Genomic DNA, 27938 nt, shown 5'->3' with positions numbered 1-27938 from the left:
ACTCCGCGCGTTGACCAATCAGCACAGAGAACACTGATGACGTGCTAAACGCAGCAACAGGTTGTCTCTCCACTTTCACAGACAGGTGAGCACGATCCCTGCTGCTGTGTTCATGCAGACAGAAATATATATTATTACATTAGTGAAGTCAGTCTGTGTTTAGTCATGGCGTCACTGATGGCGAAGCGAACAGGACGACCGAGGAGCCAGCTGCCGACCTGCTACTATGAGGGCTACCTGGAGAAGAGGTCGTTCAAAGACAAGGTTTGTTTGTTTGTTGGTGTGATTTTCTTCAGTGCAGGAGGTTAAATGGACAACAGAAAGCGACTTATTACACAGAAATGTAAAGTAGCTCTGGTCAGTAAGTACTTAAATATTTCATATTTTGCATGACTCAAAGTCCAAAGATTCCCCTGCTTGGGCTGTTTACACTTACATCTATTTGATTCTTTTTTTTTTAAATTCACCATTATTCGATTAGTCATGGCTCTGTCATCCTGATCCAACAATGTGAAACTCAACCTGCAGGTTTCTTGTTTTTTTTTTAACACTGATAAGATAAAAAATGATTCAGTCTAGATGAGTGAATTTAAAGAACTCTTCTCGGGGCGGCAGCAGCTCTCAGTCTGTATAGGGACTTGGGTTGGAAACTGGAGGGTCACTGGCTCAAGTCCCGGTACAGACCCTGCCTGTAGCTGGAGGGATGCCAGATCACTTCTTTTGAGCAAGGCACTGAAGCCCCCCACCAGCTCAGGACCCCCTTCACTCTGACATCCCTGCATTAGTCCACAGGATCCTGTTTGTGCATGTGTGTGAAGCATGTTCAATAACAGAGTGTTATTCATGTGTATCTTCTCATAACCGATGAATTGACTCATAGTTTCAGGTGTTATTGTCAGGTCAATCTCTCTCTCTCTCCAGAGAAGATGAGGGAGGTAAGGACAGGCTTAAATAATTAAAGATAAGATAAGATATACTTTATTGTCCGCAGAGGGAAATGTGTCTCGGACTCTGTCCTGCAGCTACAAGAGAATGAAAGATAAATAAATAGAGATCGTACATAAACACCGTCCTGCAGAGGTGACATGTTGACATGTTGCACGGCCCCGCTGCACCTCTTCCTACTTTAGCCTCTTACTCAGAATATTCAAGGACATCCAGCTGCTCACATGAATGTTTGTAGCGGTGCAGCCCGGTCTTCTCACACAGAGGGTCAAAGCTGAAACTCAGGGTGAAGAATGTGTGTCAGGGTCAGACACTGTGTTCTCTATCTGTCTAACAACATGCTGATCATGGAGAGATTGTTTTTCAACAGCAGTGATCTTCATAGTGATCTGCACAGGGTGAGTTCTCTGTGAGTTCAGCTGAGCAGACAAGTGACCCCCCCCCCCCCCCAGGCTACTATCTCCTATCTGATGATGCTTTCAAAAACAGCTGTGTAAAACATGGTATGAAAAGTGGAGTCTCAACAATATACAGGACACCTCCTGACAGCTTTAAAGTGTTTTACATATCAGAGTTATGAAGCAGCTGAATGATCGGATCAATCTCCTCTGTGATTGGCTCTTTGAAGGACAGACTGTAGCATGTGTGTTTCATGTGAGGTGCTGCAGTTTGAGGACTTACTGAATGAATGACCTCTTTGTCAGTCATCAGCTTCACTCTTAATGCATGGAGGAGGCTTTATGTGAGAGAGACGGGTGGAGCCGCTTGTCGTACAGTTTCTTTCAACATGTGGACTTTGACACTTTTAACAACACTGTCTCTCAAACCGGTCCGACTGCTCGCCTGCTTGTCGGCCCGTAAAGATAAGAATAGTGTCAGACAGTGGTGTTGAACCAGAGACCTGAACAGGCGGGGCTGGCCTGTCGAGCTCTAACAGATAACAGAGCAGGTTATGTGATGATATCACACCGATCACTGAAAACTGTTCCAGGAAAATCATCTGCTGCGGTTTATCCGGGACCAATCAGACGCTCCATCAAATGTTGACTCATCGAATCTGAAGCTAATTGCTCTTATTTAAAGTGATTTAAAGGTTGAAGACACAGATTGGGCTTTCACACTGGCAGAACACTTGTGTGCAGAAGGTTACCCCCTTTCTGCACGGCCGTATGTCATCACTCCAACAACGCCCCCCTTCTGCACCTATCACTGACCTCTGACCTTTGTCCGTCCTGTCACTCAAACTACACCTCAGCAGTGTTTCCCCTAGGTTTACAGCGTTGGGGGGGGGGTGGGGACAAGCCGACACAAACACTTGAAGGAATCTTGGTGTTCATGTGTTACTTTTAATGACAGCTGTCCTGTTCTATCAGAAAGGTATCCTTAAATGACTTCTTTCCCTGATTTCTGACTCTATCTACCATCCTATCTCTACAATAAAGGCACAAAAAGTCCAAAAATAACTTTTTTTTTTTTTACTTGACCTTCAGCTGTTGGGGCGCCCCCCCGATATAATGGTAGGGGAAACACTGCCTCAGTGACGCATCACAGCTGAGACGACGACTGCACACCTCACCTCATTCTCTGGACTGCTTATTTATTTTTTTAGCCTCTGTGTGTGTCCATGAGACTTGGCATCTCAAAGAAAGAGAGACAGTGTCATTCCATGTTCTTACCGGACAACCTGGGACGAATAACGTGTTTTGAATTTGAATTATAAGGCTAAAAATGGAGAGTCTCTAGAGTGAAACCATCCCCTCTTTCATAACTCCTGAAAACCTCTTGATATTTGCAGAAGGAGCTGTGAGCGGCGAGGAGGAATCCCGGAGCAGTCCTCCTGACATGATCGAGATATCCTCAGGAGTGTGTGTGTGAAAAACGGCTTTATGGATGCTTTGTCCTAAAAAATAAAAATAAAAATAGTGACCACAAACTCTGAATCACTCACATCTCACACTCCAACACAGAATAATGAGTCAGTCACGTAGACCTGGTTTCCTTCCAGTTGACCCACTTCTTCTTGCACACGCTCAAACGTTGTTGTTGAGATCACAGACTGGTTTGTGTGACAGCTGCAAACATGTGACTCATCGGCTCGTCAGGAGAATGTCACCTGTGCACTCTGCAGCTGCTCGCTTTGTTTCCTTGTTTTTGCAACATTTTTGTAAACCTTTTCCCCCTGTTCACTGTGTGTGTGTGTGTGTGTGTGTGTGTGTGTGTGTGTGTGTGTGTGTGTGTGTGTGTGTGTGTGTGTGTGTGTGTGTGTGTGTGTGTGTGTGTGTGTGTGTGTGTGTGTGTGTGTGTGTGTGTGTGTGTGTGTGTGTGTGTGTGTGTGTGTGTGTGTGTGTGTGTGTGTGTGTGTGTGTGTGTGTGAAGACATCTGGGAAACTGTGGACCTGTTTGTGTGGAAACTCGCTGTTCTTCTTCAACGACAAGAGAGACACTGATGTAAGTTAACACATCGAGTCGTTACACCAAACTACCTCTCCCTTCTGCTGTCTTTGTGTTTATGTGTTTACACACTTAACATCAGTTTCATTATCTTATATTTAGATGTGTTTTCATTTTCAGATCATAACCTTAGAAGTACAGTTCGGGTGGGGGGGGGGGGGGGGGTCTTTTTACATTTACATTTAATATTTTCTCAAATATTTCCAAGAGTTATCAGAGCCAGAGAAATCTGTAATTTTAGAGCTATAACATGTTTATCGTTGCCGTGGAAACACCAAATCGTTAAAGACCGCTGCATAAGGAAGCGTGAGCTGCTACTGAAAGCTGCCGTGCTGCTGTGATAAAGACGTCATGTAGATTATACACTGATACATTAGCTCGTATGTAAACATATTCTGTTCCTCAGGTCGTCTTGACGTCACCTGGAATCTACATACTGTAGCTTTAATCTACATGCAATGTGAAGCTACGAGCTAACATTAGCATGCTAACACAACAATACAGGACACAGGCAACTGCAGCTCGAGCAAAAGACGATTTTGTCCCCTGCTTGCGCTAAACTACTTTGTGCGAACGTGAGGGCGGGGGGGTCGGAGGTATGAAAGAGGGAACATGATTTGTCCAGCCAAATTCAAGGCAATACAAAGAACAGGAAGTAGAAAAGATGGTTTCAAACGTTTTCTCTGTCAACTGGTTGTTTTATCGTTTCCTTCTTTTTCCCATCTTTCTGTGATCTAGTTCTTGGAGGTTCTCCTTTTGTAATCCCTTTGTATGTGTGTGTGTGTGTTTTATTAGTACGTAGAGAAATTGGATCTCAGTGGATTCATGTCAATAACAGACGACTGCACCCAGGATCGAAACTTAGATGCAGCTCGAATCAACCTCCAGATGAAGGATGGAAATATCAAATTCACTGTGAGAAAACTAGAGACACTCATAAATATAAATTTTTTTTAGATTTCCTCATTTTCATCGTCTACCGAATTTCCCTCTGGGATTAATAATGTATTTCTGATTCTGATTCTGATTCTTTCCTCCTTTTTCGCCACAGGCCCCAAATGCAGAAGCTCGAGAGCTGTGGAAGGGATTTATTCACTCTGTGGCCGAGGTATGTGCTGTTTTAAGATAACGTGTTCTTAATTCATGAACATTTAAATGTCCAATGTTTCTGATAAGCTCCACTAGCAGAAACGTGCTCAAACTAGGATCAATATTGGAGATGCTTTTGAAAAATGGAGAGAGGTTAGAACACAGAAAGGTTTACAGACCCATGCAGAGCTGGATAAACACTGAAGCTTCAGAGTCCACCACATGGTGACCTGTGTGAGCATCCACTCTAGAGAGGAGGGGGGAGGGGGAGACAGCGCTCTACAATGTTTAGAATTTAGACTGCAGTACCCATTTTAAACACTAGGGGTCAGAGTTACATGCAGCTGCTTTAACAGAAGTGATATTCTGATAGAAATAGTTAGTCATTTCCCTCTGCACTGATGGTTTAAAACAGAAACTGTGTCTCCCTGCAGCTGTCGCTACCTACTTCCCTAAACCTGCTTCCGGGGCAGCTGCACATGCTAAGAGAGGCAGTGGAACAGGAAAAAGAAAGACGAAAATCTGTACCTCCACCTGTCACCGACTCCAGCCCTTACGTCAGCCTCAAAGCAAACAAGCCAGCGTGAGTTTCAATAAATACCGACATACTGTTGATTTCTACTGTGCCTGATGCATGCTTCCCGAGTACTGCTGAGGTGCCCTCGAGCAAGGCACAGGCGCCTTTACAGCCCTGGCGCTCGTTGTGTAGCAGCTCTAATGCACGGCCACTGGTCCCGCATTTGTGAGAAGCACGTCTTTCTGTAACAGATTTTAAACCTGAATTTCCCCTCAGGGACTTAAAAAAGTATATGAAATATAAAAAATAGCATTGCTTTGAAATAAACTGCTTGGCCTTTGGGTTTCAGTATTTGAATGTTGGGTCTCCTCCTGTGTGTTTTGCTGTCCCGCAGCTGTTACCAGGATGTGTCCCGTCTGGAGGCAGAACTGTTGCTGGACAGAGAGGCAGCCCGAGGAAACCTGCTGCTGAGGCCCGGGGGGGGAAACGGAAACTCCTTCGCTGTCACCACCAGACAAGACTTAGACGGGTACACACACACACACACACACACACACACACTGTAGCACCCAGGGGGATAGTAAAGATAATAAAATAGCAGACACAAGAACAGAGATCATGAAGTGTTTTTCATGTCATTTTGGAGGGAATGAGGATTGGGAGATAATTTAAACCAAGCTGTCGTCCCGCCTGGGGTCTCCGGCTGCATCCTATCAGTTGAAGGCTTTTCCACTGTCCTGTGGAGAGAGAGAGAGAGAGAGAGAGAGAGATGAGCCTTTTTGGTCAGCTGCTTGGAGGTTATCAGTGTGAACCCTTCTACATCCTGTTTGAGCCTCTGTTCCCCTCACTGTGCTGCTCGGTGGGGGAGTAAACTCTGCTCTGCTTACCTGCTGGGCTGCAGGTGAGACCAAAGCTGTTTGTCCCAGAGGCTGCAGCACCTGAAACTGGGAATACCACTCCCTCTATCTCTTATCACCTCCACCGACCTGATGATTCTGTCAGGTGCTCCTCGTGGAGTCACAGTTTCTGAGGTTGGGAACTCGTTCTTCCAACTTCAGTGTGTTCAGAGCTTTCAGTTCAGAAATTGAGTTAAATGTTGATGTGCATTACGAGAATTAATCAAAAGTATCTTCACTTACAAAGACCACACCAAGAAAGATATTGACTTTGAAGAGTTTTGTTGTGATCTGCATGAAGGAGATCAAATGATGAGCGGGGTTGGACAATCGGAGGACTGAGGGTGGATAGATGAAGGGGATGAACCTTAAAGGTCACATATTCTCCTCCTCTTCTTCAGTGTAAATAAGTCTCAGAGCTCCTCAAAACATGTGTGTGAAGTTTCTTGTTCTAAATCCACTCTGATCCTGTATTTGATCATGTCTATAAACCCCTCTATTTCAGCCCTGCTCAGAACAGGCTGTTTCTGTGTCTGTACCTTTAAATATGTAAATGAGCTGTGTCTGACCACGCCCCCTCTCTGGAAGGGCTTGGGTCTCAGTCTTTCTCGCTTCATGTCCTATTGTTTACAGTGAGAAGGCAGACTCAGAGGACAGAACAAACACCTAGCTGTGGGAGTGTCACCCACCTGGGGGAGGGGCTACTGCCCTTTGTGATGTCATGAAGGGAAAATCTCCAAACGGCCTGTTTGAGCACATATTTTCTGAAAAGTGAAGCAGGAAGAAGATGTAGAGGATGGACTTTTCTCATTATTAGACAGACAGACTAGAGACACATGTTAGAGTTAGAGAAACATGGAGAAGAGGATTTTGGAGAATATGTGAACTTAAAGGGTTGTGAGATGGGGGGTAAGGGTAGAGGGATGAATGGATTAAGGTAATGGTCTGGAGGTGTTTGGAGAAGGACGATGGCCTGGTGTCTGTCGATGTAGGTAGGACATGAGGAAACCAGAGGGGTTCCTGTGTTCAGACAAAGAGAGAAACAGCTCGAGCAGTTTGTACATTTTCCAACTCGTGAAACACATTTTTCCGACGTGTCCGACACCACATGAATAAGTAAGCTTGGGGATCTTCCCCCTGTGCTGGATTGGATGGACTGTTTCCCCTGGTTACCACAACTCTCCAACATTGTATTACAACTACTACTGCTGCTACTCTGTCAGCAAATGATTAGTTCAAAGAAAGAGTTTGTATTAATTAGCGTGTTTGTTAGTCCCGTCTGTGTTTTGATCGCTCCTCTCTCTCTTTTTTTTCAGCGCTGTATTCAGACACTACCGCGTGACCTATCAACATGAAGGAGGCTTTTCCATCGATGTGGACAATCCTGTGAGTATCATAAAATCAGGTCTACCACGAGTCTCTCAGATAGCCAGAACCAGATGAGTTCTTTAGATTAAACGCAGCTCATGACTTCCTGCTACAGATGAGTCTGATTACCTGTAAAAAATACTTAGCAGTAATTAAATGTCCTGTGACTTTTATCCCGTCACTATTCTTCTGCACTTCTTTTGAAGTCTTGAATACTTAGGAAGACTTTAATTTTAGTGCCGGTGTCATGACTCACCTCGCGTCGGAGTATTTAATAGCCCTCATTAATTGATGCACGCCCACAGTGAACAGAAAGTTGACGTTAGTTGTTCCTGATTAATTTGGATGAATTGTCTTTGTAAAGAGAGCAGTTTGAACATTAAACATGAAGCTTCACATTTGAGTTATTGGACCAGAGTAATGACTAATCACACTTAATAAGTGTCCATGAAACATGATTTTTATTGTGTTTAATGTTCAGTCGTAAAACAACCTGTCGTATTTCCGCACATATTAAACAGACCTGTTCTCCGTCTAGGTTCCCTGTGCATCCCTTCATGATGTGATCGACTACTTAGTGGGAAAAACCAACGGAGTGTTGATACCTCTCACCTTCGAGGGAACATATGAGAGGCAAATCTGTAAGACATTTTTATGATAAAGGTCCAATCAGTGAGATGTGTAGTGAATGAAATGATAAAGTGACCTTACTATATGATCAGACATTAAGGAAACATGCTATGTTGAAGAGCTGTCTTCTCTGACAACAATGCAGCAGCCAGTATGTCCTCCTTCTAACTTTAGATTCTGGTTCTGAATGCTCTGGATTTGTTTGGACCAGAGAAGGAAGGCGGTTTTAAGGCGACCCCCCACACGGCCGTTTTGGACGCCCCTCGGTTTGCCAGATATGAGAGCAGTTATCAGGTCAAACCAACAGGTGTTGCAGTGATGGAAGCGGTCAAGAGAAGTGGTTCAGATAGAAGTGATTGTACCCGACCTAAAAAGCCTCTGCATGTTTCTAATAAGCTCCACGAGCAGAAACGTGCTCAAACTAGGATCAATATTGGAGATGATTTTGAAAAATGGAGAGAGGTTAGAACACAGAAAGGTTTACAGACCCATGCAGAGCTGGATAAACACTGAAGCTTCAGAGTCCACCACATGGTGACCTGTGTGAGCATCCACTCTAGAGAGGAGAGGGGGAGAGACAGCTCTCTACAATGTTTAGATTTTTCTTCATTTTCTTTACTTCGGTCAGTAAGATTATAAGTAAAGCTTCCTGTTCAGTGGGTGAATAATCGAGTCGTGGCACTAAAACATGATTTGACCTAAAGGTCTGCCTTTCTTTTTTACAGCTTTTATTTGTTCTGATAGCGAGAATGGAGAGAAGAGCGTTCAGCAGGCTCCGTCAAACCTTGAACCACCAAGCTTGCCCCCCAAACCAGGTACTGTCTCCCTCCATATCAAACACACACACATGAACACACACACATCCAGCGGCTAAATTAATAAGAGTGTATGACAAACCTGTTTTCGGCAGGACTTTCACACATTCCTCGACTGCGACTGCATGACTTCAACTTGGACTTTTTCCAAATCACCGTGACTTGAAAATGAACCAAATAGCTCAGATGTTGTGTAACCTTCTCGGTTATATAATAAAGGAACCACATGCACTGTCTTGACAAACGAAACTCATATAACATGATGGATTAGATCTGAAATGTATTTGTGAGGCAGCTAACCCGTCTCCATGTTAAAATAATAATAATTAATATATTATTACTCCTGTCAAGCTTGTGTCTTTGTTCAGCTGGTATCCAGGGGTGGCATGGGCCCCACTTGAAATCTGATTGGCCTCCCCAGGTGCCACCCCAAAATCACAGACTATGACTGGCTATTTAATGTATCAGAGGCGGGACTTAAGTTTAAGTCAACTATTCTGGATGTAGCAACCGGCTGCTTAGTTCTCTCAGCTGTCAGTAAACACTGAGCACATCTATTTGATAAGACAGGTTCTTAGGAAAGGAATGAGTCCATAAAGATTTGCAAGAAAACTCTAGCACACTGCAGAACTTCTGCTAACATTAGCATGCTAACACAACAACGCAGGCCACAGGTGATTTCAGCTCGAGCCAAGGACAATTTAATCTGCCGCTTGCGCTTAATGGTGCTTTCTGTAAATATGGTGCGTCCCAACTTATAACTCCTTTGTGTGAACGCCAGTGGAGGGGGGTTGGAGGTGTGTAGATAGAGGAGAGCGGAGGCTTCAGTATTGTGATTTCATGCTTGTGCTCAAGGGCGACATTTACTGGATCAAAAAGTCGCACACTCTTCCTTTAAAGGGGACATATAATGACAAATCCACTTGTACAGTGTTTCTGAACATATATTTGGGTAACCTGAGTGTCTACTGACCCACAAAATGTGAAATAAATCCATCCAGTCCTTTGTTTGTGGTCTGTATAAGTCTTACAACACAGAGAAAAATGCTCTATTTCTAATGTGCTTTCCTTGTGATGTCACAGTGGGATTCTGGTAAAAAAAAAAAATCCCATCCCCTCCCCTGGTATCTCCACCCATGGACTCCACCCCCAGACTAGAACAAAACTTTAGTGCAGGTCTGATATTTTTATTCTCTCTACAGAGGAGTGATGTCTACTCTGAAAACTCGGGGGGGGGGGTCATTACATTTAAAGAGACACACACACCAAAACGGAGCGTTCTGAGAGAGCTGGTTTATACAGGGTCACAAACCTCCTCTGGTGCTTGATTCATGTTATATTTTGACCACAGCACAGATGTTTCATTTAGACCACAGGGGACTGTTTGAAAAGATGGAGGAGGGGGACAATATGACCTCTTTAAATTTAAATTCTGTATGTGTACTAATGGGACAGTTTAATGCCAAAGCCTACTCAAAGTATGATCTCAATGACCTGACTACACTCAGCACAGCAGCGCCATGTTACACAGTCATAAACAGGTGACGTGTTTCTTTATGTGGTTGAAGCGGCCTGTCATGAACTGGACGTGGACTCTGTTCCTCTAACAGTCTGTTAACGGCACTTTGTTGAGTCTGAACCAGGGGCGGTGATTTTACCAACAAACCTTTACTTAGTTAACAACACAGACATGACTACAAATATCAGCGTTAGGCCGACATGTTTGTCCTGTTAATGTTCATTTTTAATTTGTTCATATTTCAATAATGTCAGCATTCTTCATAATTACTTGTTTTACTGACTGAACCATGTTTTAATCATGAGATGATTTATTTAGTTTCTAGAATAGCGACTCCTGAGGCAGCACCAGCAGTGGTTGAAGAGGAGGATTTATATCTGAATGTCCAGCGTAAGTATTTGCCCACATCCACCCGTCAATCATAGCTGCTGTTTTCTCTCCTGTCGTTCAAACACAAACCGGTGTGACTTCATTTTTTTCCGCTGCTATCTCTGACTTCAGTCTGTGTTCAAACAGTGGAGGAGAAGGAAAGAGAGACGGTGGATTCCTCGGAGGTTCCACTGCCACGTAAGTTCTTTCCGTCAGTCGGAAACACTCACAGTGAGAATGCGTTCCTCCTATCTGCAGCGTCACTTATCATTTATCTTTATATAACGCAATGCAATATTTGTTTTTTTTGGTACATTGTTATGTCTGCTCAATGCTGCTCCATGTCTGTCCTGCATGAGATACATTTTTTATGTTAACCAAATGCTGCTTTATGTGTATCCTGCATGCTTTATGTATTTTCTCCTGTGGCTGCTTTATTACTGTCATGATATTTCTATTTGTAGCTTTTAGCGATGTTTGAATTTGTTTTTTTTAGGGAGCCTTTTATAACTCTGGCATATTTACAGAAATGTTTATTAATATGCAATGTCCCTGTAAAATAAAAAATAAATAAATGTGGTCTTCCTAAAGCTCCAAAAAGAGCAGTAATGCCTCCTGTGTCTGCTGCTCGCAAATGGCTCTCTTCCACATCGGCTCCCTCCTCCAGCAGAGATCAGAAGATGAGACTCCTCACAGAGGCTTCAGGACAGAGTAAGTCCACCCTCCTTGCGCTCACTCTTCTGAATATTTCATATTTTACAGTCTCCATTCTTAAGATTTTCCTGTAATGACCTGCACTCTCCGATGTGCTCTAGTTCCCTTGGCAACGATCTCGGAGCTGAAACTGAAGCTGGAACAGAAGGCCATGTGTCTAGAGTGACACCTCCTGGTGGGAACCTCTCAGAGCATCCACCACCTCCAGTACGAGTCTTCCCCTGCAAGATGAAGCAACACAAGAGAGCAGAGAGGAGCAGTCTCCCCCCCCCCCCCTCCTCATCAGCTGGGTGCGAAGATGAACACCTTATTGATCCCCCCTCTCAGACTCTCATTAGCAGACGAATGGACTGTAACTCTGTCACCTTGTTTGTCTTGTACATTTTGCACATTAACCTCATGTCCATTCTTCCTCCAATCACAGCGTGTGGTGAAGTGCTGATGTGCTTTAGTGTTGATTAATGCAGCGCCTTATACTGTTTAAAACTGTTCAGCCTCACAGGCGTGTAAATATGTACGTTTTTTGTTGCATACTGTGACTAAATTTATTGTATGTATATTTTTTTATTGGAAAAACAACAAATCAGATTGATCAAGTGAATACCGTAAAACTTCAAATAGAAGTCCACCCCGATTTAAGGCCCAGCAGTCCCTTTTAGTAGCCGGGCGTCGCTGCATGTTTAGACGGTTAAAGGCAGCTCTCGGTTAGAGACCCGTCTGCATTTAGAGTGGAAACAGTTTGTAAATCAAAAATAAGGAGAAAGAGCAGCAAGAAACAAAAGTTAAAGAGGAACTTCAACATCTGTCCAAGACAGACAGACTGACGCTCACATGCAGGACATGAAGCAGGTTTCAAGTCTGTTCTCAAAGCAAGATTAAATTAGTGATTATATAAGTTGTTAATCGATATTCTAATTTTGTACACAGTTTAATTAACTTTCTGATGTTCATTTTTAATTAGTCTCTCTCGTCTGTGCTGTGCACCAGCTTTGTTTGAAAATAATCAAAGGCCTGTCCAATCAGTAACCTCCTCCGGTGTTGAAAAATGAAGTAGATGCTGAAGTGCAATATCCTGCAGTTCCTGGAGTGTCCACTAGAGGCTGGCTGCAGAAGCACAGGAAGTCACATACACACTCATTCTAAAAAGTCTGTTTTTACAGCAGAGATTAACATGTTTACAGCCTGGTTCAAAAAAACAAATAGGTGTGATTATCTCATGTCTCGATGGACACACACTGTACGGGGGGTGAATGTTTTGATGACTCATCAGTTTTGATTTGATGAAGGATAAGAGTTATTCACAATAAGGTGTGTAGCTGACCTGATTGACAGGTGGTCGGGGTGTAACAGTTTGTCAGGAGGTTTAAAACCCGCCTCAGCTCCAGCTCTCAGTCTGTCGTTAGGTTGACTGAAAGTTAGACTGAGACAGCATTTCCAGCATGGAGACCGCCATCGATGGGACTCCAGCGCCCCCTACAGGAACAGACAGGGGAAGTTACTCAGGCTTCTTCCAGTCATATTTACAGTCTTTGGGCCCGTCTCGTGATGACGCCCGTCTCATATTAAGGCAGGGTCGTTTCATAGACTGAATAAAAGCCTGGGCTATTGCAGTTTTGCGGTATGCAGCGTCCAGTACGAGGCGTGCAAAGGTTAGAAATCAGAGTTTTTCTCCTGCCTCTTTTTATACAAGACTTTTTTTTTTCCTTTTTCATGTCTTTATTTTTGTGTAAGCAGCAATCAAAGACCCAAGTGATCTTACTTCTTTATTACCTCAGTGACTGATACACTATAGTGGAAAACTATTTACAATAAACTGACTGACTTGATATCAGCATGTGAAATAAAGTGAACTCAATTCTCCGCTCTTTGAAGCATCGCAGGCTACAGTTATTCAGAAGCAGACACTCACACGTGGAGGAACATGGCGTAGCAAGACTGTAAACAAGGGTAACATACTGTATGACACAGAGGTCGGGCGGTGAACCAAGGACAACATAACATCAGTTTCCAGAGTCCCAAAAACCTGGAACCCCCTCATATTACAATTTGTTAGCTGAGGCTTCTAGCTGTGTGTTATACTGGACAACAGACGGTCCACTACTAATACTGGGACTCCTGTTCATCAAATAAAGACGTGTGATTAAGTATATACACATACATACTTTACAGACAAGCATTAGGGTGCAATCAGGTGAATATAATGTTATACAGTACAATCCAAACTTCTGAAGCAATATCGGAACTCTTGATGACTCCTCTACACGAAGAGACACTGAAGAAGACTCTCCTCTAACTGTCCGTCAGATTAAAGTCCACAGCTGATTGTAACTTAAAGGTCACATATTCTCCTCCTCTTCTTCAGTTTAAATAAGTCTCAGAGCTCCTCAAAACATGTGTGTGAAGTTTCTTGTTCTAAATCCACTCTGATCCTGTATTTGATCATGTCTATAAACCCCTCTATTTCAGCCCTGCTCAGAACAGGCTGTTTCTGTGTCTGTACCTTTAAATATGTAAATGAGCTGTGTCTGACCACGCCCCCTCTCTGGAAGTGCTTGGGTGTCTCGGTGCTTTCTCGCTCCATGTCCTATTGTTTACGGTGAGAAGGCAGACTCAGAGGGCAGAACAAACACCTAGCTGTGGGAGTGTCACCCACTTGGGGGAGGTGCTACTGCCCTTTGTGATGTCATAAGGGGGAAATCTCCAAACGGCCTGTTTGAGCACACATTTTCTGAAAAGTGGAGCAGGCAGAAGACGGAGAGGATGGACTTTTCTCATCATTGGGGGGTTTGTAGACAGACTAGAGACACATGTTAGAGTTAGAGGAACATGGGGAAGAGGATTTTGAATATGTGACCTTTAAATCAGAACCTCAGCAGGAGGTTAAAGAACCCAGTTAGAACCTGACTACAGAAAGTCAAACACACTGTTTGTTGTGCATGCCTTTGCAAGAGACTAAAACAACATCCTCAACGTGTTTCTTGTGACTCATTAGTTGCTGGCGAGGTCGAGTTGAATAAATCCTGATTGAGTAAAGAACTACAGTAGCATTGTCTAGTAGCACGTTGTTTAGGTTACACGGGTTGGTTGATGAACTGTATGCGATTATTAAATCTAAGCATTGTTATCAAGTTAAGTTGACACTTGCACAGCGTGTTGTCCTGTCAGCGTGGAGCATGAGGAGGAAGGCACAGGGAAAGAGCTCACAGGACAGGCCTTGACCCCGTGCCTGCAGCTAGCTGCTTTGACAGTACGGCTGAAAGTTTTGGTGATGGACAGGAAGGAGGGAAGGGCAGCGGCCAGCGCTAAATCATCGCTCTAGCAGCAGCGGGACAGTGCTGAATGAATCTGAAGAGAGAAACTAACATGACTAAAGCTAAAGTGTCCCAAAAGCAATCACAGCAGCCAGAGTCACACTTCAGTAGAAATCTGAGTCAAGTCAAGCCCAAAACCATTGATGTTGTCATGGCAACACAGACACAGCATGTGGACCGGGCTAAACCATCAGCCTGCAGTGACGTAACTCTTCCATGATATGGCTTTGGCTGCAGCGGGGGTGATGTGGTCTGCAGTGGTGACTGTAGTGGAGCACAGCTGGAGGGTCATCCAGCTGTGCTCGGTGTACGGGTCTAGGTGAGGCTGGCGTTGGAGCTGCTGGTGTTGCTGTTCTTCCTCTGACCGCTCTGCACCACGCTGGGGACCTGCAGGCCAGTCACCACTGAGAAACTGCCGTTCCACACCTGCAGGGGGGAGTGACATAATCAGGCAGGTGAAAAAGAGAGAGAGACAGGAACAATCAAGTGAATCATCTTAAAGAGTCTTACCATGAACGCTGGTATGAGTGGCTGCTGGAACTTGGTTTTGAACGTGTGCATGAGCTGTTTGGTTTTGGCGTTGTAGAAAGACAGAACACCTGGAGAGACGACACATGATGCACATCAACTTTGTTTAGATAAATGAATACAAGTTGTGATAGCGCACATATTAGAGGATGAAAATAGGGATTGTTTTTAATTTCCTCTTTATGATTGAAACAATTTACTATATTCAAACCGCTCATAAGATTTTGTACTTGGACCAGAGAAGGCAGGCGGTTTTAAGGCGACCCCCCACATGGCCGTTTTGGACGCCCCTCGGTTTGCCAGATATGAGAGCAGTTACAGTTGTGCTCAGAAGTTTACATACCCTGGCAGAATTTGTGATTTTTTGGTAATTTTTCAGAGAATATGAATGATAATACAAAAACTTTTCTTTCACTCATGGTTAGTGGTTGGGTGAAGCCATTTATTATCAAACAATTGTGTTTGCTCTTTTTAAATCATAATGACAACAGAAACTACCCAAATTACCCTGATCAAAAGTTTACATACCCTAGTTCTTAATACCGTGTATTGCCCCCTTTGACATCAATGACAGCTTGAAGTCTTTTGTGGTAGTTGTGGATGAGGCACTTAATTTTCTCAGATGGTAAAGCTGCCCATTCTTCTTGGTAAAAAGCCTCCAGTTCCTGTAAATTCTTGGGCTGTCTTGCATGAACTGCGCGTTTGAGATCTCCCCAAAGTGGCTCAATGATATTGAGGTCAGGAGACTGAGATGGCCACTCCAGAACCTTCACTTTTTTCTGCTGTAGTCAATGACATGTCGACTTGGCCTTGTGTTTTGGATCATTGTCATGTTGGAACGTCCAAGTACGCCCCATGCTCAGCTTCCGGGCTGATGAGTGCAAATTTTCCTCCAGTATTTTCTGATAACATGCTGCATTCATCTTGCCATCAATTTTGACCAAGTTCCCTGTGCCTTTGTAGCTCACACATCCCCAAAACGTCAGCGATCCACCTCCGTGTTTCACAGTAAGAATGGTGTACTTTTCATCATAGGCCTTGTTGACTCCTCTCCAAATGTAGCGTTTATGGTTGTGGCCAAAAAGTTCCATTTTGATCTCATCACTCCAAATAACTTTGTTCCAGAAGTTTTGAGGCTTGTCTCTGTGCTGTTTGGCGTATTGTAAGCGGGCTGCTTTGTGGCATTGGCGTAGTAATGGCTTTCTTCTGGCGACTCGACCATGCAGCCCATTTTTCTTCAAGTGCCTCCTTATTGTGCATCTTGAAACAGCCACACCACTTTTTTTCAGAGAGTCCTGTATGTCAGCTGAAGTTATTTGTGGGTTTTTCTTCGCATCCCGAACAATTTTTCTGGCAGTTGTGGCTGAAATTTTTGTTGGTCTACCTGACCGTGGCTTGGTTTCAACAGAATCCCTAATTTTCCACTTCCTAATTAGAGTTTGAACACTGCTAATTGACATTCTCAAATCCTTGGATATCTTTTTATATCCTTTTCCTGTTTTATATAGTTCAACTACCTTCTCACACAGATCCTTTGATAATTCTTTTGCTTTCCCCATGGCTCGGAATCCAGCAACGTCAGTGCAGCACTGGATGAAACATGCAGGGGTCTGTCAGGAGCCCAGAAACTCACTGACTTTTTATACACACACACTGATTACAAGCAAACAGATCACAGGTGAGGCAGGTTACCTTCAGTAGCCATTTAGACCCATGTGTGTCAACTTGTGTGTATGTTATCTGGCCAAAACCTCCAGGGTATGTAAACTTTTGATCAGGGTAATTTGGGTAGTTTCTGTTGTCATTATGATTTAAAAAGAGCAAACACAATTGTTTGATAATAAATGGCTTCACCCAACCACTAACCATGAGTGAAAGAAAAGTTTTTGTATTATCATTCATATTCTCTGAAAAATGACCAAAAAATCACAAATTCTGCCAGGGTATGTAAACTTATGAGCACAACTGTATCAGGTCAAACCAACAGGTGTTGCAGCGATGGAAGCGGTCAAGAGAAGTGGTTCAGATAGAAGTGATTGTACCCGATCTAAAAAGCCTCTGCATGTTTCTAATAAGCTCCACGAGCAGAAACGTGCTCAAACTAGGATCAATATTGGAGATGATTTTGAAAAATGGAGAGAGGTTAGAACACAGAAAGGTTTACAGACCCATGCAGAGCTGGATAAACACTGAAGCTTCAGAGTCCACCACATGGTGACCTGTGTGAGCATGGACTCTAGAGAGGAGGGGGGGAGACAGCTCTCTACAATGTTTAGAATCTGGACTGTAGTACCCATTTTAAACACTAGGTGTCAGCTTTACATACTGCTCTTTTAAGAACAGTTCTTGTTGGTTCATCGAGTTATTATTTTCAGATTAGTTTTAAAATCAGCTGAAAAAACGTACACTGTTTATTTTGTTGAAAAGAAAACCTCAACATTTATCCTTCGTTCTGTCTGAGAACATCAAACATTGTCTCATGTGTTATCGGCAGGACGTACCTTCGTCATAGTTGACGTAGACTCCTATACTGTTGGGGATGGGACAGTCCAGCGTGCGGGCCTTGTTGTTGTGCTTAGCGGTGAGGCTCTGCTGCAGCCAGTTGTTCAGATGGATGCACCAGGAGGCTCCGCTCTTCCCCAGCTGGTCAAATCGTCCGAGGCTCCTCAGGGCGATGCCCACCGCGAAGGCTTTGCTCTCCTTGTCGAAGCGCACCTCCCAGTACTGCTGGCCCGCGTCGATCACCGTGTCAGCTGTCATGACACACAAACACACGTAATGATGAGGTCACAATGTCAGTGTGCTTCAGTTACATAACATTTCATCTGATCTGTTTGTGTTTGTGGTTTCCCAAGAGAATCTCTCCCTCTCTCTCTCTCTTGCCCTCTCCCTCTCTCTCGCCCACTCTCTCTCTCGCCCGCCCACTCTCTGTCTCTCTCTCTGTCTCTCTCTCTCTCCCTCTCTCTCTCTCTCAATCTGTAAATCTCAGTTACTAACCACATATCTTCCTGGGAGCTCGCTTCATTTGTTATGAATTGGCGCTCTCTACAAACACAGATTGACACAGTAAACAAAGGTGAATCTTCATGTTTGATGTTTTCTCTGAGAAGTGAAAGTCTAATGATTCTCAGCTATCTGGTTATTGTTCTCAAACCACAAGCAGTGACGTAAGTTATCCTTCCATAGACGATCTGTTTCCAAAGACTTCACAGTCACACCTGCAGTCTGGTGGGTTTGATTCCTAAAGATGTGGACTCGTGGTGTTGCTTACCCAGCACTGTGTACGACTCCGCTGTGAACCGGTCTCTGCCGGGCCGGGCTGTCGGCGCTCTCTTTGGTGACATCAGAGCTGACCTGATGAGACAGAGACAGATGGTAGACGACACACACCCACAGCTCCAGACTTTTTGAGATTCACTCAGAATGACAGTAAGAACATGAGCAAATGTCTTCAACATCAAAGCTCAAATTTAAAGATAGAGTCCTTCAAAATAAAAGACAGACTTCTCCTAAAGTAAAGACAGAGTCAGCAGATTGTTCCTTCAAAATAAAATACAGACTTCTCCTAAAGTAAAGACAGAGTCAGCAGCTTGTCCCTTCAAAATAAAAGAAAGACTTCTCCTAAAGTAAAGACAGAGTCAGCAGCTTGTTCCTTCAAAATAAAATACAGACTTCTCCTAAAGTAAAGACAGAGTCAGCAGCTTGTCCCTTCAAAATAAAAGACAGACTTCTCCTAAAGTGAAGACAGAGTCAGCAGCTTGTTCCTACAAAATAAAAGACAGACTTCTAAAGTAAAGACAGAGTCAGCAGATTGTTCCTTCAAAATAAAAGACAGACTTCTCCTAAAGTAAAGACAGAGTCAGAAGCTTGTTCCTTCAAAATAAAAGAAAGACTTCTCCTAAAGTAAAGACAGAGTCAGCAGCTTGTTCCTTCAAAATAAAAGACAGACTTCTCCTAAAGTAAAGACAGAGTCAGCAGATTGTTCCTTTAAAATAAAAGACAGACTTCTCCTAAAGTAAAGACAGAGTCAGCAGCTTGTCCCTTCAAAATAAAAGACAGACTTCTCCTAAAGTAAAGACAGAGTCAGCAGCTTGTTCCTTCAAAATAAAAGACAGACTTCTCCTAAAGTAAAGACAGAGTCAGCAGCTTGTCCCTTCAAAATAAAAGACAGACTTCTCCTAAAGTGAAGCTGCTCCATTGTCTCTTCTGGGCCTCCATACATGTGTGGTGGTGACTGTGTCTGCAGAGACTCTGTCCTCTGACTGGATTTTACTGTTCTGCTTTGTTCTGGTTGTTCTGGTAGGAGTGGAAACAATTCAGTGATTGGACGCCATTCAAACCGGTGAATATGACTGGGGCCCAACCGATATGAGATTTTCTGGGCCTATATGGATATTGGGGAGGAAAAAAATCTGATACCGATATATCGCTTGATATCTTTCTTAGATCGATGTTTGATCTGTAGAGATAGATGGATATAGACACATTTATCACGTTGATCCCTCAGTTATGGTTACAAGATGGTCACTCAGCTGGAAAATAACTGAGCATGTAGGAGCATCACTGCTCGACACTGCAGAGTGATGATGTTTGTTGTAATCCATATAGCACCCTCTGCTGGTGACAGAGAACTGCTAGTGTCATACAATGAAACTCTAATGAAATGTTTGACTTGTGAATAAATCGAGTAATATCTGGGCATATCTGCTTTAAAATGAGCCGACACAGATAGTCACTGGATATGCTGATATCGGCCTGGATGATTAATTGGTCGGGCTCTTAATGTTACGGACGTGGACATAGCGTTAAAGAAGAGAAAATATAATCAGTGAGGAGAAACACCAAGTGGATAAAGCTTGTTCTAAAACGAGGGTGAACCTTGTGTTGTCTTTTACCCGTGGACGTGGAGTTGGTCTACTTCCTGTTGGACAAGCAGGTGACAAACACCGGCCGTTAGCTTGTGCTAGCGTGTGTTAGCTTGCAGTATAGGTACAAGCAGTAAACGTACACACTACGTCATGCAGTGGGGATGAGCTTCAGGGGGAGATGATCCCAGGAGGAGGAGGAGGAGGGGCTTAGTGTGAATGTTCACAAACTGTGACCAACGTTTCTACTGACTCCTCCTTTAAACTCTCTAAATCCAAACAAACCTGGCTGGAGAGTGCATTGGGGAGCTGGTTCGGTTCTTCTCCTTGCGGATGTCTTGTATCTTTCCCCCGCAGCTGTCCCACTCCACGCTCAAATCCTCCACCTTCAGGTTCTGGTGGGCCGAAGCCGAGTCCAGCTTGAAGTTGAAGGCTGAGAATAAAAAAAAGAGTCAGGCGAGACTTTCTATCCAATGTCAAGAAATGTGAAATATTAGCAACAATAAAAGCCCATGAGCCAAGTATGAGGCTCGTATCCTTACCATGTGTTTCTAGTGTAACCGGCTCAGAGAATTCTCCCGCCACCGCCTTGTTACACGCTCTCACTCGGAACGTCAAGTACCGGGTGTCAAAGCGCAGACCTGAGAATCACAGAAAAACTCCTCTGTGAGTCAGCGTCCTCAAATTTCAGCATCAAACATCTCCTCAGGTTCCTCCTCCTCCTACCTGTGAGCGTGTGCTCCAGCTCTCGGATTCCCTCCACCACCATCCACGGGTAGTCCTCTCGGATGCGCGGCGGACCCTCGTGGTTTGTGCGTCGGTGCTCCAGAATGTAGTGGTCTATCTTGCTGTCCAGCTCCGGTAGGGTCCAGACGACAGACACTGTGTTGTCGAGCACCTGGCACTCTGAGACCTGGATCTCTGGAGTTGCTGGAACTGAAGACAACAGACAGTTTGTCTGTCACACAGAGAATCCCAATATCCACTTCTTCTACTTTCCATTCAGCACAAAAAACAGGAAGTGGTTCATATTTATTCTCTCATCATGAAGCTGAGGAACTTTGGGGTTATGTGGGATGCGGCGACCCCTTGTGGACAAAGCGGTTATTACCATAAACTTGCCCTACATTCTCTGAACAGTCAAACACTCATCGGGAATTCCTGCTGTGGGAAATGTAAAAAAAAAAAAGCTTTTTAAAATGATTGCCCGACTGATATGAACATTTTGTGGGCCGATATCAGGGAAGAAAAAAAATCAGAATCTGATATATCGGCCGATGTCTTTCTTAGGTCTATCGTCCGTCTTCAGAGGTCGATTGATGGTGGAGATGAAATTAGCCTTTGCCTATAGTCACAAGATCTTCTGATATCGGCAGATATTATCGGCCGGCTGATTTATCGGTCAGGCTCTTATTTAAATGTATAAAAAAAGTTTCAAAACTTTTTGTCTAAGCATTTAAAAACTATGAAGAACAAAATGAATCTAGTTGATCTAGATCTAGTTACTTAAAGAAGCTTTAAAATAAAGTATAAAAAATAAGTGGTTCGTTTCTCTCTCTCTCCTCTCTCTCTGATATCTCTAAATAAAGGAATAAAACCTCCATAAATAAACCTTAAAAAAAAGGAAAAATAACTCTCTAGCCACTTGGGGGCACAGTCACACCAAATAGAGCGGGCAGGTAGCCTGCTTAGCATAAACGTGTGGCTAAAGCGTTAGCATCAAATTATACTATCACCACTTTATCAGGTACAGCGTCATCATCATTTAAATCCAATATTAACCCTTAAAGTTTGCATGGAGGTGTATATGCAGCTCCACATGTTTAATTATTAACAGCTAACCTCCATGTGTTATTTGTTGTGAGCAGGTGGCAGACAGAGGCTTCATGAGAGAAGCCTTCTGGATGGAAACATCCAGCCCTAAAGGAAGACGCGTGGGCTGTAAACCACACCGCTGCATTAAAGAGGTCAAGAAGCCTGCAGAGTCGGGTGACTCATCACTGTGAGCGATCCCTTTCATGTCGCAGTCACCATCAGATATGACACCAGCAAGAGGAGCCTAGTGAAGCCAATGCACAGGCTCGCTCGCTCAGCACGGCGCCTTCACTGGTGTTTGGGAAAGTTGAGTGTTGAGAGTGTACATAAGTTAAAGATCGACTGTCGTTACTTATAGTTCGTCTTTAAAACATTTAGCAGCATTCGTTGACCACACTTTTAACTGTAGTTCATATCGTCCATGTTAATATATAACTGGATCAAGTTACGCTGTAATCAAGATGAATCATGCTAATTTGTCCCTCATGGTGCACCGTAGATTAGCCTGATTAACTGATATCTGTGAAGAAGAATGTGCGACATGTTCCACATAAATAAATCATAAATCCAGTCTATCCTGTGTAAATGTGTCTCTGAGTCATGACTGTCTACAATGAGGGAGAAGCTCGAGTCCCGCTGGCTGTGTTGTTGTTAGAGCCGTATTTACATGGACGGGACGGCCGGCTCCTCCCCTTGTGTATAAAAGCTGTTTTAGTCAAGAACTAGAGAGAAGAAGAAGAACATACTCACTGATTATTTGAATGTTAGTAAGAGTTTTTAGATCACGCTCATTCTGTGTCAGTTTACATGCAACGTGAAGCTACGAGCTAACTAAAGAGCGCTAACATTAGCATGCTAACACAACAATGTGAAGCTATGAGCTAACTAAAGAGCGCTAACATTAGCATGCTAACACAACAATGTGAAGCTACGAGCTAACTAAAGAGCGCGAACATTAGCATGCTAACACAACAATGTGAAGCTACAAGCTAACTAAAGAGCGCAAACATTAGCATGCTAACACAACAATGTGAAGCTACGAGCTAACTAAAGAGCGCTAACATTAGCATGCTAACACAACAATGTGAAGCTACGAGCTAACTAAAGAGCGCTAACATTAGCATGCTAACACAACAATGTGAAGCTATGAGCTAACTAAAGAGCGCTAACATTAGCATGCTAACAACAATGTGAAGCTACGAGCTAACTAAAGAGCGCGAACATTAGCATGCTAACACAACAATGTGAAGCTACGAGCTAACTAAAGAGCGCAAACATTAGCATGCTAACACAACAATGTGAAGCTACGAGCTAACTAAAAAGCGCTAACATTAGCATGCTAACACAACAATGCAGGACACAGGTGATTGCAGCTCGAGCCGAGGACAATTTTGTCCGCTGCTTGCGCTAAATTCCGAGTGGAGGGGGGTTGGAGGTGTGTCTCTGGAGGAGAGCGGAGGCGTCAATATGGAGGAGGCGTGGCCAAACAGCAGTTTGTTTTGGTTTCATGATGGATCAAAAAGTCGCACAGGAGACACTGTCACTTATTTTGGCCTTGCAACACTTCAACCATAACCCACTGACATTTTTGCATTCTCTTAGATGTCCAAACCAGAGGCTGATGAGATGGTCCTTGTTTCTGCAAGCATACGACCTAGACATTAGCCATATAAAAGGACAGGACAATGTAATGGCTGACGCTAATTTACTGTGGCTTGTAGGCTTAATATATTGTCCTTATGTTTTCCGATACCTGTTCTGTGCTGTCATGCCGTGTCTATCCTCTTAATTTTCTCCTCAGGTACCGGGGGTTGCTGAGAATGGGTGGGGGGTGGAGGTGCAGGCAGTGAATCCAGGAAAAAGGTTTATGTATTAATCTAATTAAAAGTTTTTTGGTTTTTTTTGTGATTGAAAGTATTGTGAGTAAATGTGTAGATGTTTGGCACAGTGGTTGGGTATGGTGATATTGTGCCGGTGGTCTCCTTGGCACACCGACTTTAGGGGGGGGGGGGGGGTGTGTGTGTGACGGTCACTGCCTTAGTCAGGCTGTAACTAATTGATTCTGTCCCCCCTAGTTCTTGAGGAGTTGGAGGGTCCAATCTAGAGCACCTGGGCCTGTTGCTTGCAGGGCATAAAAGCCTGACCCCAGGGTGGATCTTCTCTCTCTCTCTCTCTGGCCTAACATTGACATTCATTTGTTTGTGCTATGGTTGTGGGTGTGTTGTTCACATAAATCATTGTTACCTCAATTTAAGTTGTTCCTTCTCATGTTTGTCATGGCCATGGAGCCAGGTTATGACACTTCCTTTAAAGGGATATTGGTGAAACATTTTAATAAAGTAACTGGTAACTACAAAACGCGAAAGTGGAATAATTCTCTTTTATATGTGGAGGACTAGAAACGTGAGAGGAGGCTTTTCAGTTCAGAATAGTCGAGGTGTAAACGGAGACCACACCCTCTGATGTGGTCTCTGTTTGCTGCTCTTTTGTTTCTGTCTGTGTTTCTTTGTGTTAAAAAGTGGAGCAGACCTGGGAGAAACTTGAGGCCTTGTAACATCCCCCTCTCCTGGCTGAAGTCCACCATCAGGTGACTCATGTTGTCGCTGGCTTTAGCCTTCAGGGAGAGGCGAAAGGCTGGAGCCATCGTCACACTGCGGACAAACAGAAGCACACACACACACACACACACAGACACACACACACACACACACACACACACACACACACACACACACACACACACAGAGAAACATTATTCAACCAGCTCAGAGGAGATGACAGGTGATTCTAACACTGATCACTAAGAGAGGCGAGTAACTACACTTCTGCTTCTACCCCTGAACGCATCACCCTGAACCAGATTTGAAGCTAGAGAGGGAGCAGCAGTCATGGAGGGAGGGGCTGGCACAACATGGCACAGACTGGAGAGGACAGAGGGACACACAAAGACATTTCCATGGTGCTTATTGTCTACTGAGTGGGTGCGGTGGCTACACATCTGAATGCATGCACATTATGACGTCAGAGGGAGTCTATGACACAAAGAGAGCAATGGATGGCTGAGTACGATACCTATCCTTAATGTCTTTGGCCGCCTGGTGGAGAAGCAGAGAGGGCGTGGAAAAGGAGAAAAGGAGAGAGGAGAGATACGGAGCGAAGAGAAAAACTGAGTTGTAGCCCATCATGTAGTCATTGAATACAAACACATGCTGCTGGCCGTGTTAAAGTCACTGGTAGTAAAGACACCACAAGGAGAACAGATGACATCATCAATCACTCATCGGTCATTGTAAACGAGGTTATTAAAGGATGAGGCAGCACGTCATCAGAAGGGGATTCAGGCGGTTTACCTGAGTGAAACCATCCGTCTCCGAGGAGCACAGCGTCTGATTGGCCAGCTCCAGCAGCTCCTCTGAACTCTCCAGGGCTTTGGAACAGGCGCTCAGCTGACTCTGAGAAAAAAAGAAAAAGAGAATCATCCCCGGTCAGACGGAGTACATCGTCTAACCCAGCACACGTCTGATATATAATAGCAGCACTATGTTCCCTGCAAGAGGCATCATTTGACAGTTACGGCTCGGTCCTGAGGCTGGAGAGGGTTCTGATGCATGAACCAGGACAGAGACAGAGATCTTTAAGAAGTACACCAGAGGTGATGCTTTGAGCTAGGGAGAATAAACACACCCGAAACAAAAAGGCTTTTATTTTGAAGGTTTGTCCTGTCTTAAGCTGAGAGTACTTTACTTTCTGTGTGTTTTTATTTTGAAATAAAGTAAGGCCCTTCCTGTAGAGTGAAGGTTAGGACATGAAGCGAAGCACAGAAACAGGAAGTGGTTAGGGATCCCAAACTGAGGTCAATGTGTGATGTCATAAGGTCAATGTGTGTTGTCATAAGGTCAATGTGTGATGTCATAAGGTCAATGTGTGATGTCATAAAGTGGATATTACTTTGGACTCGTCAGCTGAGCTGTCTGAGAGTTTGTTAAAGTGAAATGAGACATTCAAAGATGCAGCAGTGTCCTTCTTTTACATCACTGAGACTACAGGGAGACACTGAGGACCACTATCTACGGTGCACATTAGAGCCAGTTTTAACTTTCAAAGTAAAAGTCATCATCCATTCAGTGATCATCATGTCACAGAACACAAACTGAAGCTCCTCCCGTTCAGCTTCACTGTAGCTGATACACAAAAGTGATCCTAAAGTTTGAAGGAACGCACATACCTGCAGCTCGTAGGTGCGGCTGGCTTTCTCCTGTTTGATCCGCGTCACCATGCTCTCCTTCATCTCGTCCAGGACGGCGTGGAGGGAGGTGAACTCAGACTCCATGTCCTCCTGAACTCTGTTAGAGTTCGCCTGATGTCACACACAAATCACAAACACTCATACACTCCCAAACTGTGTGTGTGTGTGTGTGTGTGTGTGTGTGTGTGTGTGTGTGTGTGTGTGTGTGTACCTCTAAGTTGTCCAGGTTCTGCTTGAGAGTGCAGACGAAGTTGGAGATCTCCTCGTTCTTCATGGCCAGCGTGTGGGTGATTTTACGAAGAGATTCCTAAAAAGAAAACAAAAAGAGTGTGTCAGTATTCACTCATCCAGACGCCGCCATCAAAGCAAGCGTGATCAACTTGGTGTTTTGAGTGTCTCGCCCGAGGACACATCGGACATCTGGCTGCAGGAGCTGGGGATCGGTTAGGGGACTCTCCCACTGAGCCACAGCCGCCCAGTGGCCTCAGACACTGAACAGAGGGGATACATGAGTGCGGGTCTCTACGCAGTATAATCAGTGTTTGTTCCTGTGGGGGCTTTGAGGAAACCTCTTGAACACGATGAAACACGGGATCAGAGAGGATCAGAGAGAGGGAGGACACTTCACGGGCGGAAGGATGCGCATTTCTAATTGAATCATGCAGCAAGCAGCGAGCAGCCGACTCAAAGGGGACCGGACATCCACCGAATCTCACCTCTAATATGTCGGTTACATTTCTATCTCAAGCATGAGCAGCGACCACAGTGAATATCCCCCCGCCCCCCTCCTCCCACCCCCCACTCCCACTGAAGGAGGTCTGTGTAATGTTTGTTGATGCGAGAGGAGCTGCACCACCAAGGCCCCCGCCGTCCCAGGACTACAACACCCGGATGCATCGAAGAAGAAGCCGGCGGAGGGAAAACCTCACAATCAAACACCGACTCACCGATTCAAACGTGAACACTTAAACACAACACACCGAGTCCGTGCCGCATCCACAAACTCCCCACTTCTGCAGATCGTTCCCCCTCCTTCCTTTGTAGGCTACACTACGCCCTGAAATGTCTCCCCCCCCCCCCCCCCCCCCCCCCCCCATCAGAGACACCTGTTCCCCCGGCTCCGGCTCACCTTCTGGTCCCCCATGTCTCCGCTCCGGTGCTCCCTCCGCCGGTTCGTCTCCTCCGTCCCCCCGCTTTGTCGCTTTATTTAGCGCGGAGCAGCTGGTACTGATGCTGCCGGAGTGCAACGCATCCTCGTACCACCAACGCCTTTGGGCCGTGGTGCGTACTGCGCATGCGGCAGAGGAGAATTCTGGGTACTGGAGTTTTTTGTTTAGTTGCGTTCAGGAACGGGAAAAAGAATCAGACTAGTATATTTCAAGAGGGGATACGAACGTGTTGTGCTTCAGACTGGGTTCATTTAGCTTCTCTTCTTCTTCTAAAGAGCTTTTTAAGAACTCAAAGACGCTGTACATGAGTAAAAATAGAAAAAACATCATAGTAAGACAACTAACAACAAGATATAAACTACACATTAAAAGCATACACAGCACAATCACATATTCAAGACTTTGTACTACCGTATTAAGGCTTCTGGAAAGTCCGTTTTTGTGTGAACCCTCAAAAGTCTACTCATCTTTTCTTTCATAATCAATCAATCAAAACTTTATCAAAGACTCAGGGTCCAGACAAGATTAAACAGAAGACATAAAAAACAAAGCACAGTTTAAAACATAAAGATAAAGATAAACTTTATTGATCCCCCATGGGGGAAACAGGAAACAGGAATATAATTATCAAAAATAACAAGAAGTTAAAAATCAAACATATTTACATCAGTTAAATAAAGGGAGAAAAAAA

At 44.3% G+C, this 27938-nt stretch overlaps 2 protein-coding genes and 1 long non-coding RNA gene across 5 annotated transcripts in view; 1 reads left to right on the top strand and 2 right to left on the bottom strand.

The window, feature by feature from the left end:
• The first annotated feature begins 51 nt into the window (after positions 1 to 51).
• Positions 52 to 13173, top strand: LOC132972034 (signal-transducing adaptor protein 2-like). Of its 3 annotated transcripts, none has more exons than XM_061034903.1 (13): positions 52 to 264; positions 3322 to 3393; positions 4192 to 4311; positions 4448 to 4504; positions 4920 to 5068; positions 5397 to 5531; positions 7215 to 7284; positions 7805 to 7907; positions 8622 to 8711; positions 10549 to 10620; positions 10747 to 10797; positions 11191 to 11310; positions 11415 to 13173. In XM_061034903.1, exons 1-13 carry the CDS (start codon positions 166 to 168, stop codon positions 11477 to 11479), a joined length of 1203 nt encoding a protein of 400 aa, XP_060890886.1. In that variant the 5' UTR covers positions 52 to 165; the 3' UTR covers positions 11480 to 13173. The 3 variants fall into 3 exon arrangements, with proteins under 3 accessions (XP_060890886.1, XP_060890885.1, XP_060890887.1); XM_061034902.1 differs by having other exon boundaries at positions 10732 to 10797; XM_061034904.1 differs by lacking the exon at positions 4192 to 4311 and having other exon boundaries at positions 10732 to 10797.
• Positions 13064 to 27351, bottom strand: fsd1 (fibronectin type III and SPRY domain containing 1). The gene is made up of 13 exons (XM_061034893.1): positions 27208 to 27351; positions 26290 to 26385; positions 26058 to 26189; positions 25183 to 25284; positions 24905 to 24927; positions 24362 to 24483; positions 20744 to 20953; positions 20560 to 20658; positions 20303 to 20450; positions 18424 to 18506; positions 17654 to 17905; positions 15135 to 15223; positions 13064 to 15050 (listed from the first exon to the last, which is right to left on the bottom strand). Exons 1-13 carry the CDS (start codon positions 27220 to 27222, stop codon positions 14940 to 14942), a joined length of 1482 nt encoding a protein of 493 aa, XP_060890876.1. The 5' UTR covers positions 27223 to 27351; the 3' UTR covers positions 13064 to 14939.
• Positions 13064 to 27938, bottom strand: part of LOC132972055 (uncharacterized) — a 105390-nt gene continuing 90515 nt past the window's right edge. Inside the window, exon 2 of the long non-coding RNA XR_009672845.1 lies at positions 13064 to 14167. This is a non-coding gene — a long non-coding RNA (uncharacterized LOC132972055). The remainder of the gene's footprint in view (positions 14168 to 27938) is intronic.

This window comes from Labrus mixtus, chromosome 3 (genome assembly GCF_963584025.1).
Source record: "Labrus mixtus chromosome 3, fLabMix1.1, whole genome shotgun sequence".
In the NCBI taxonomy this organism is placed as follows: Eukaryota; Metazoa; Chordata; class Actinopteri; order Labriformes; family Labridae; genus Labrus; species Labrus mixtus.
The sequence above is the reverse complement of the archived record's forward strand: the minus strand, read 5'-3'. Positions and strand labels throughout refer to the sequence as shown.

Bases quoted from the DNA above. Each gene is read 5' to 3' on its own strand.
- LOC132972034 (XM_061034902.1), top strand. From the start codon at position 166: ATGGCGTCACTGATGGCGAAGCGAACAGGACGACCGAGGAGCCAGCTG. The intron at 7,908-8,621 runs GTAAGACATTTT...TCTTTTTTACAG, and splicing joins AACATATGAGAGGCAAATCT to CTTTTATTTGTTCTGATAGC. The intron at 11,311-11,414 runs GTAAGTCCACCC...GATGTGCTCTAG, and splicing joins CACAGAGGCTTCAGGACAGA to TTCCCTTGGCAACGATCTCG.
- fsd1 (XM_061034893.1), bottom strand. The intron at 20,659-20,743 runs GTAGGAGGAGGA...TGTGATTCTCAG, and splicing joins GCTGGAGCACACGCTCACAG to GTCTGCGCTTTGACACCCGG. The intron at 15,224-17,653 runs GTACGTCCTGCC...TCGTCTCTCCAG, and splicing joins CTACGTCAACTATGACGAAG to GTGTTCTGTCTTTCTACAAC.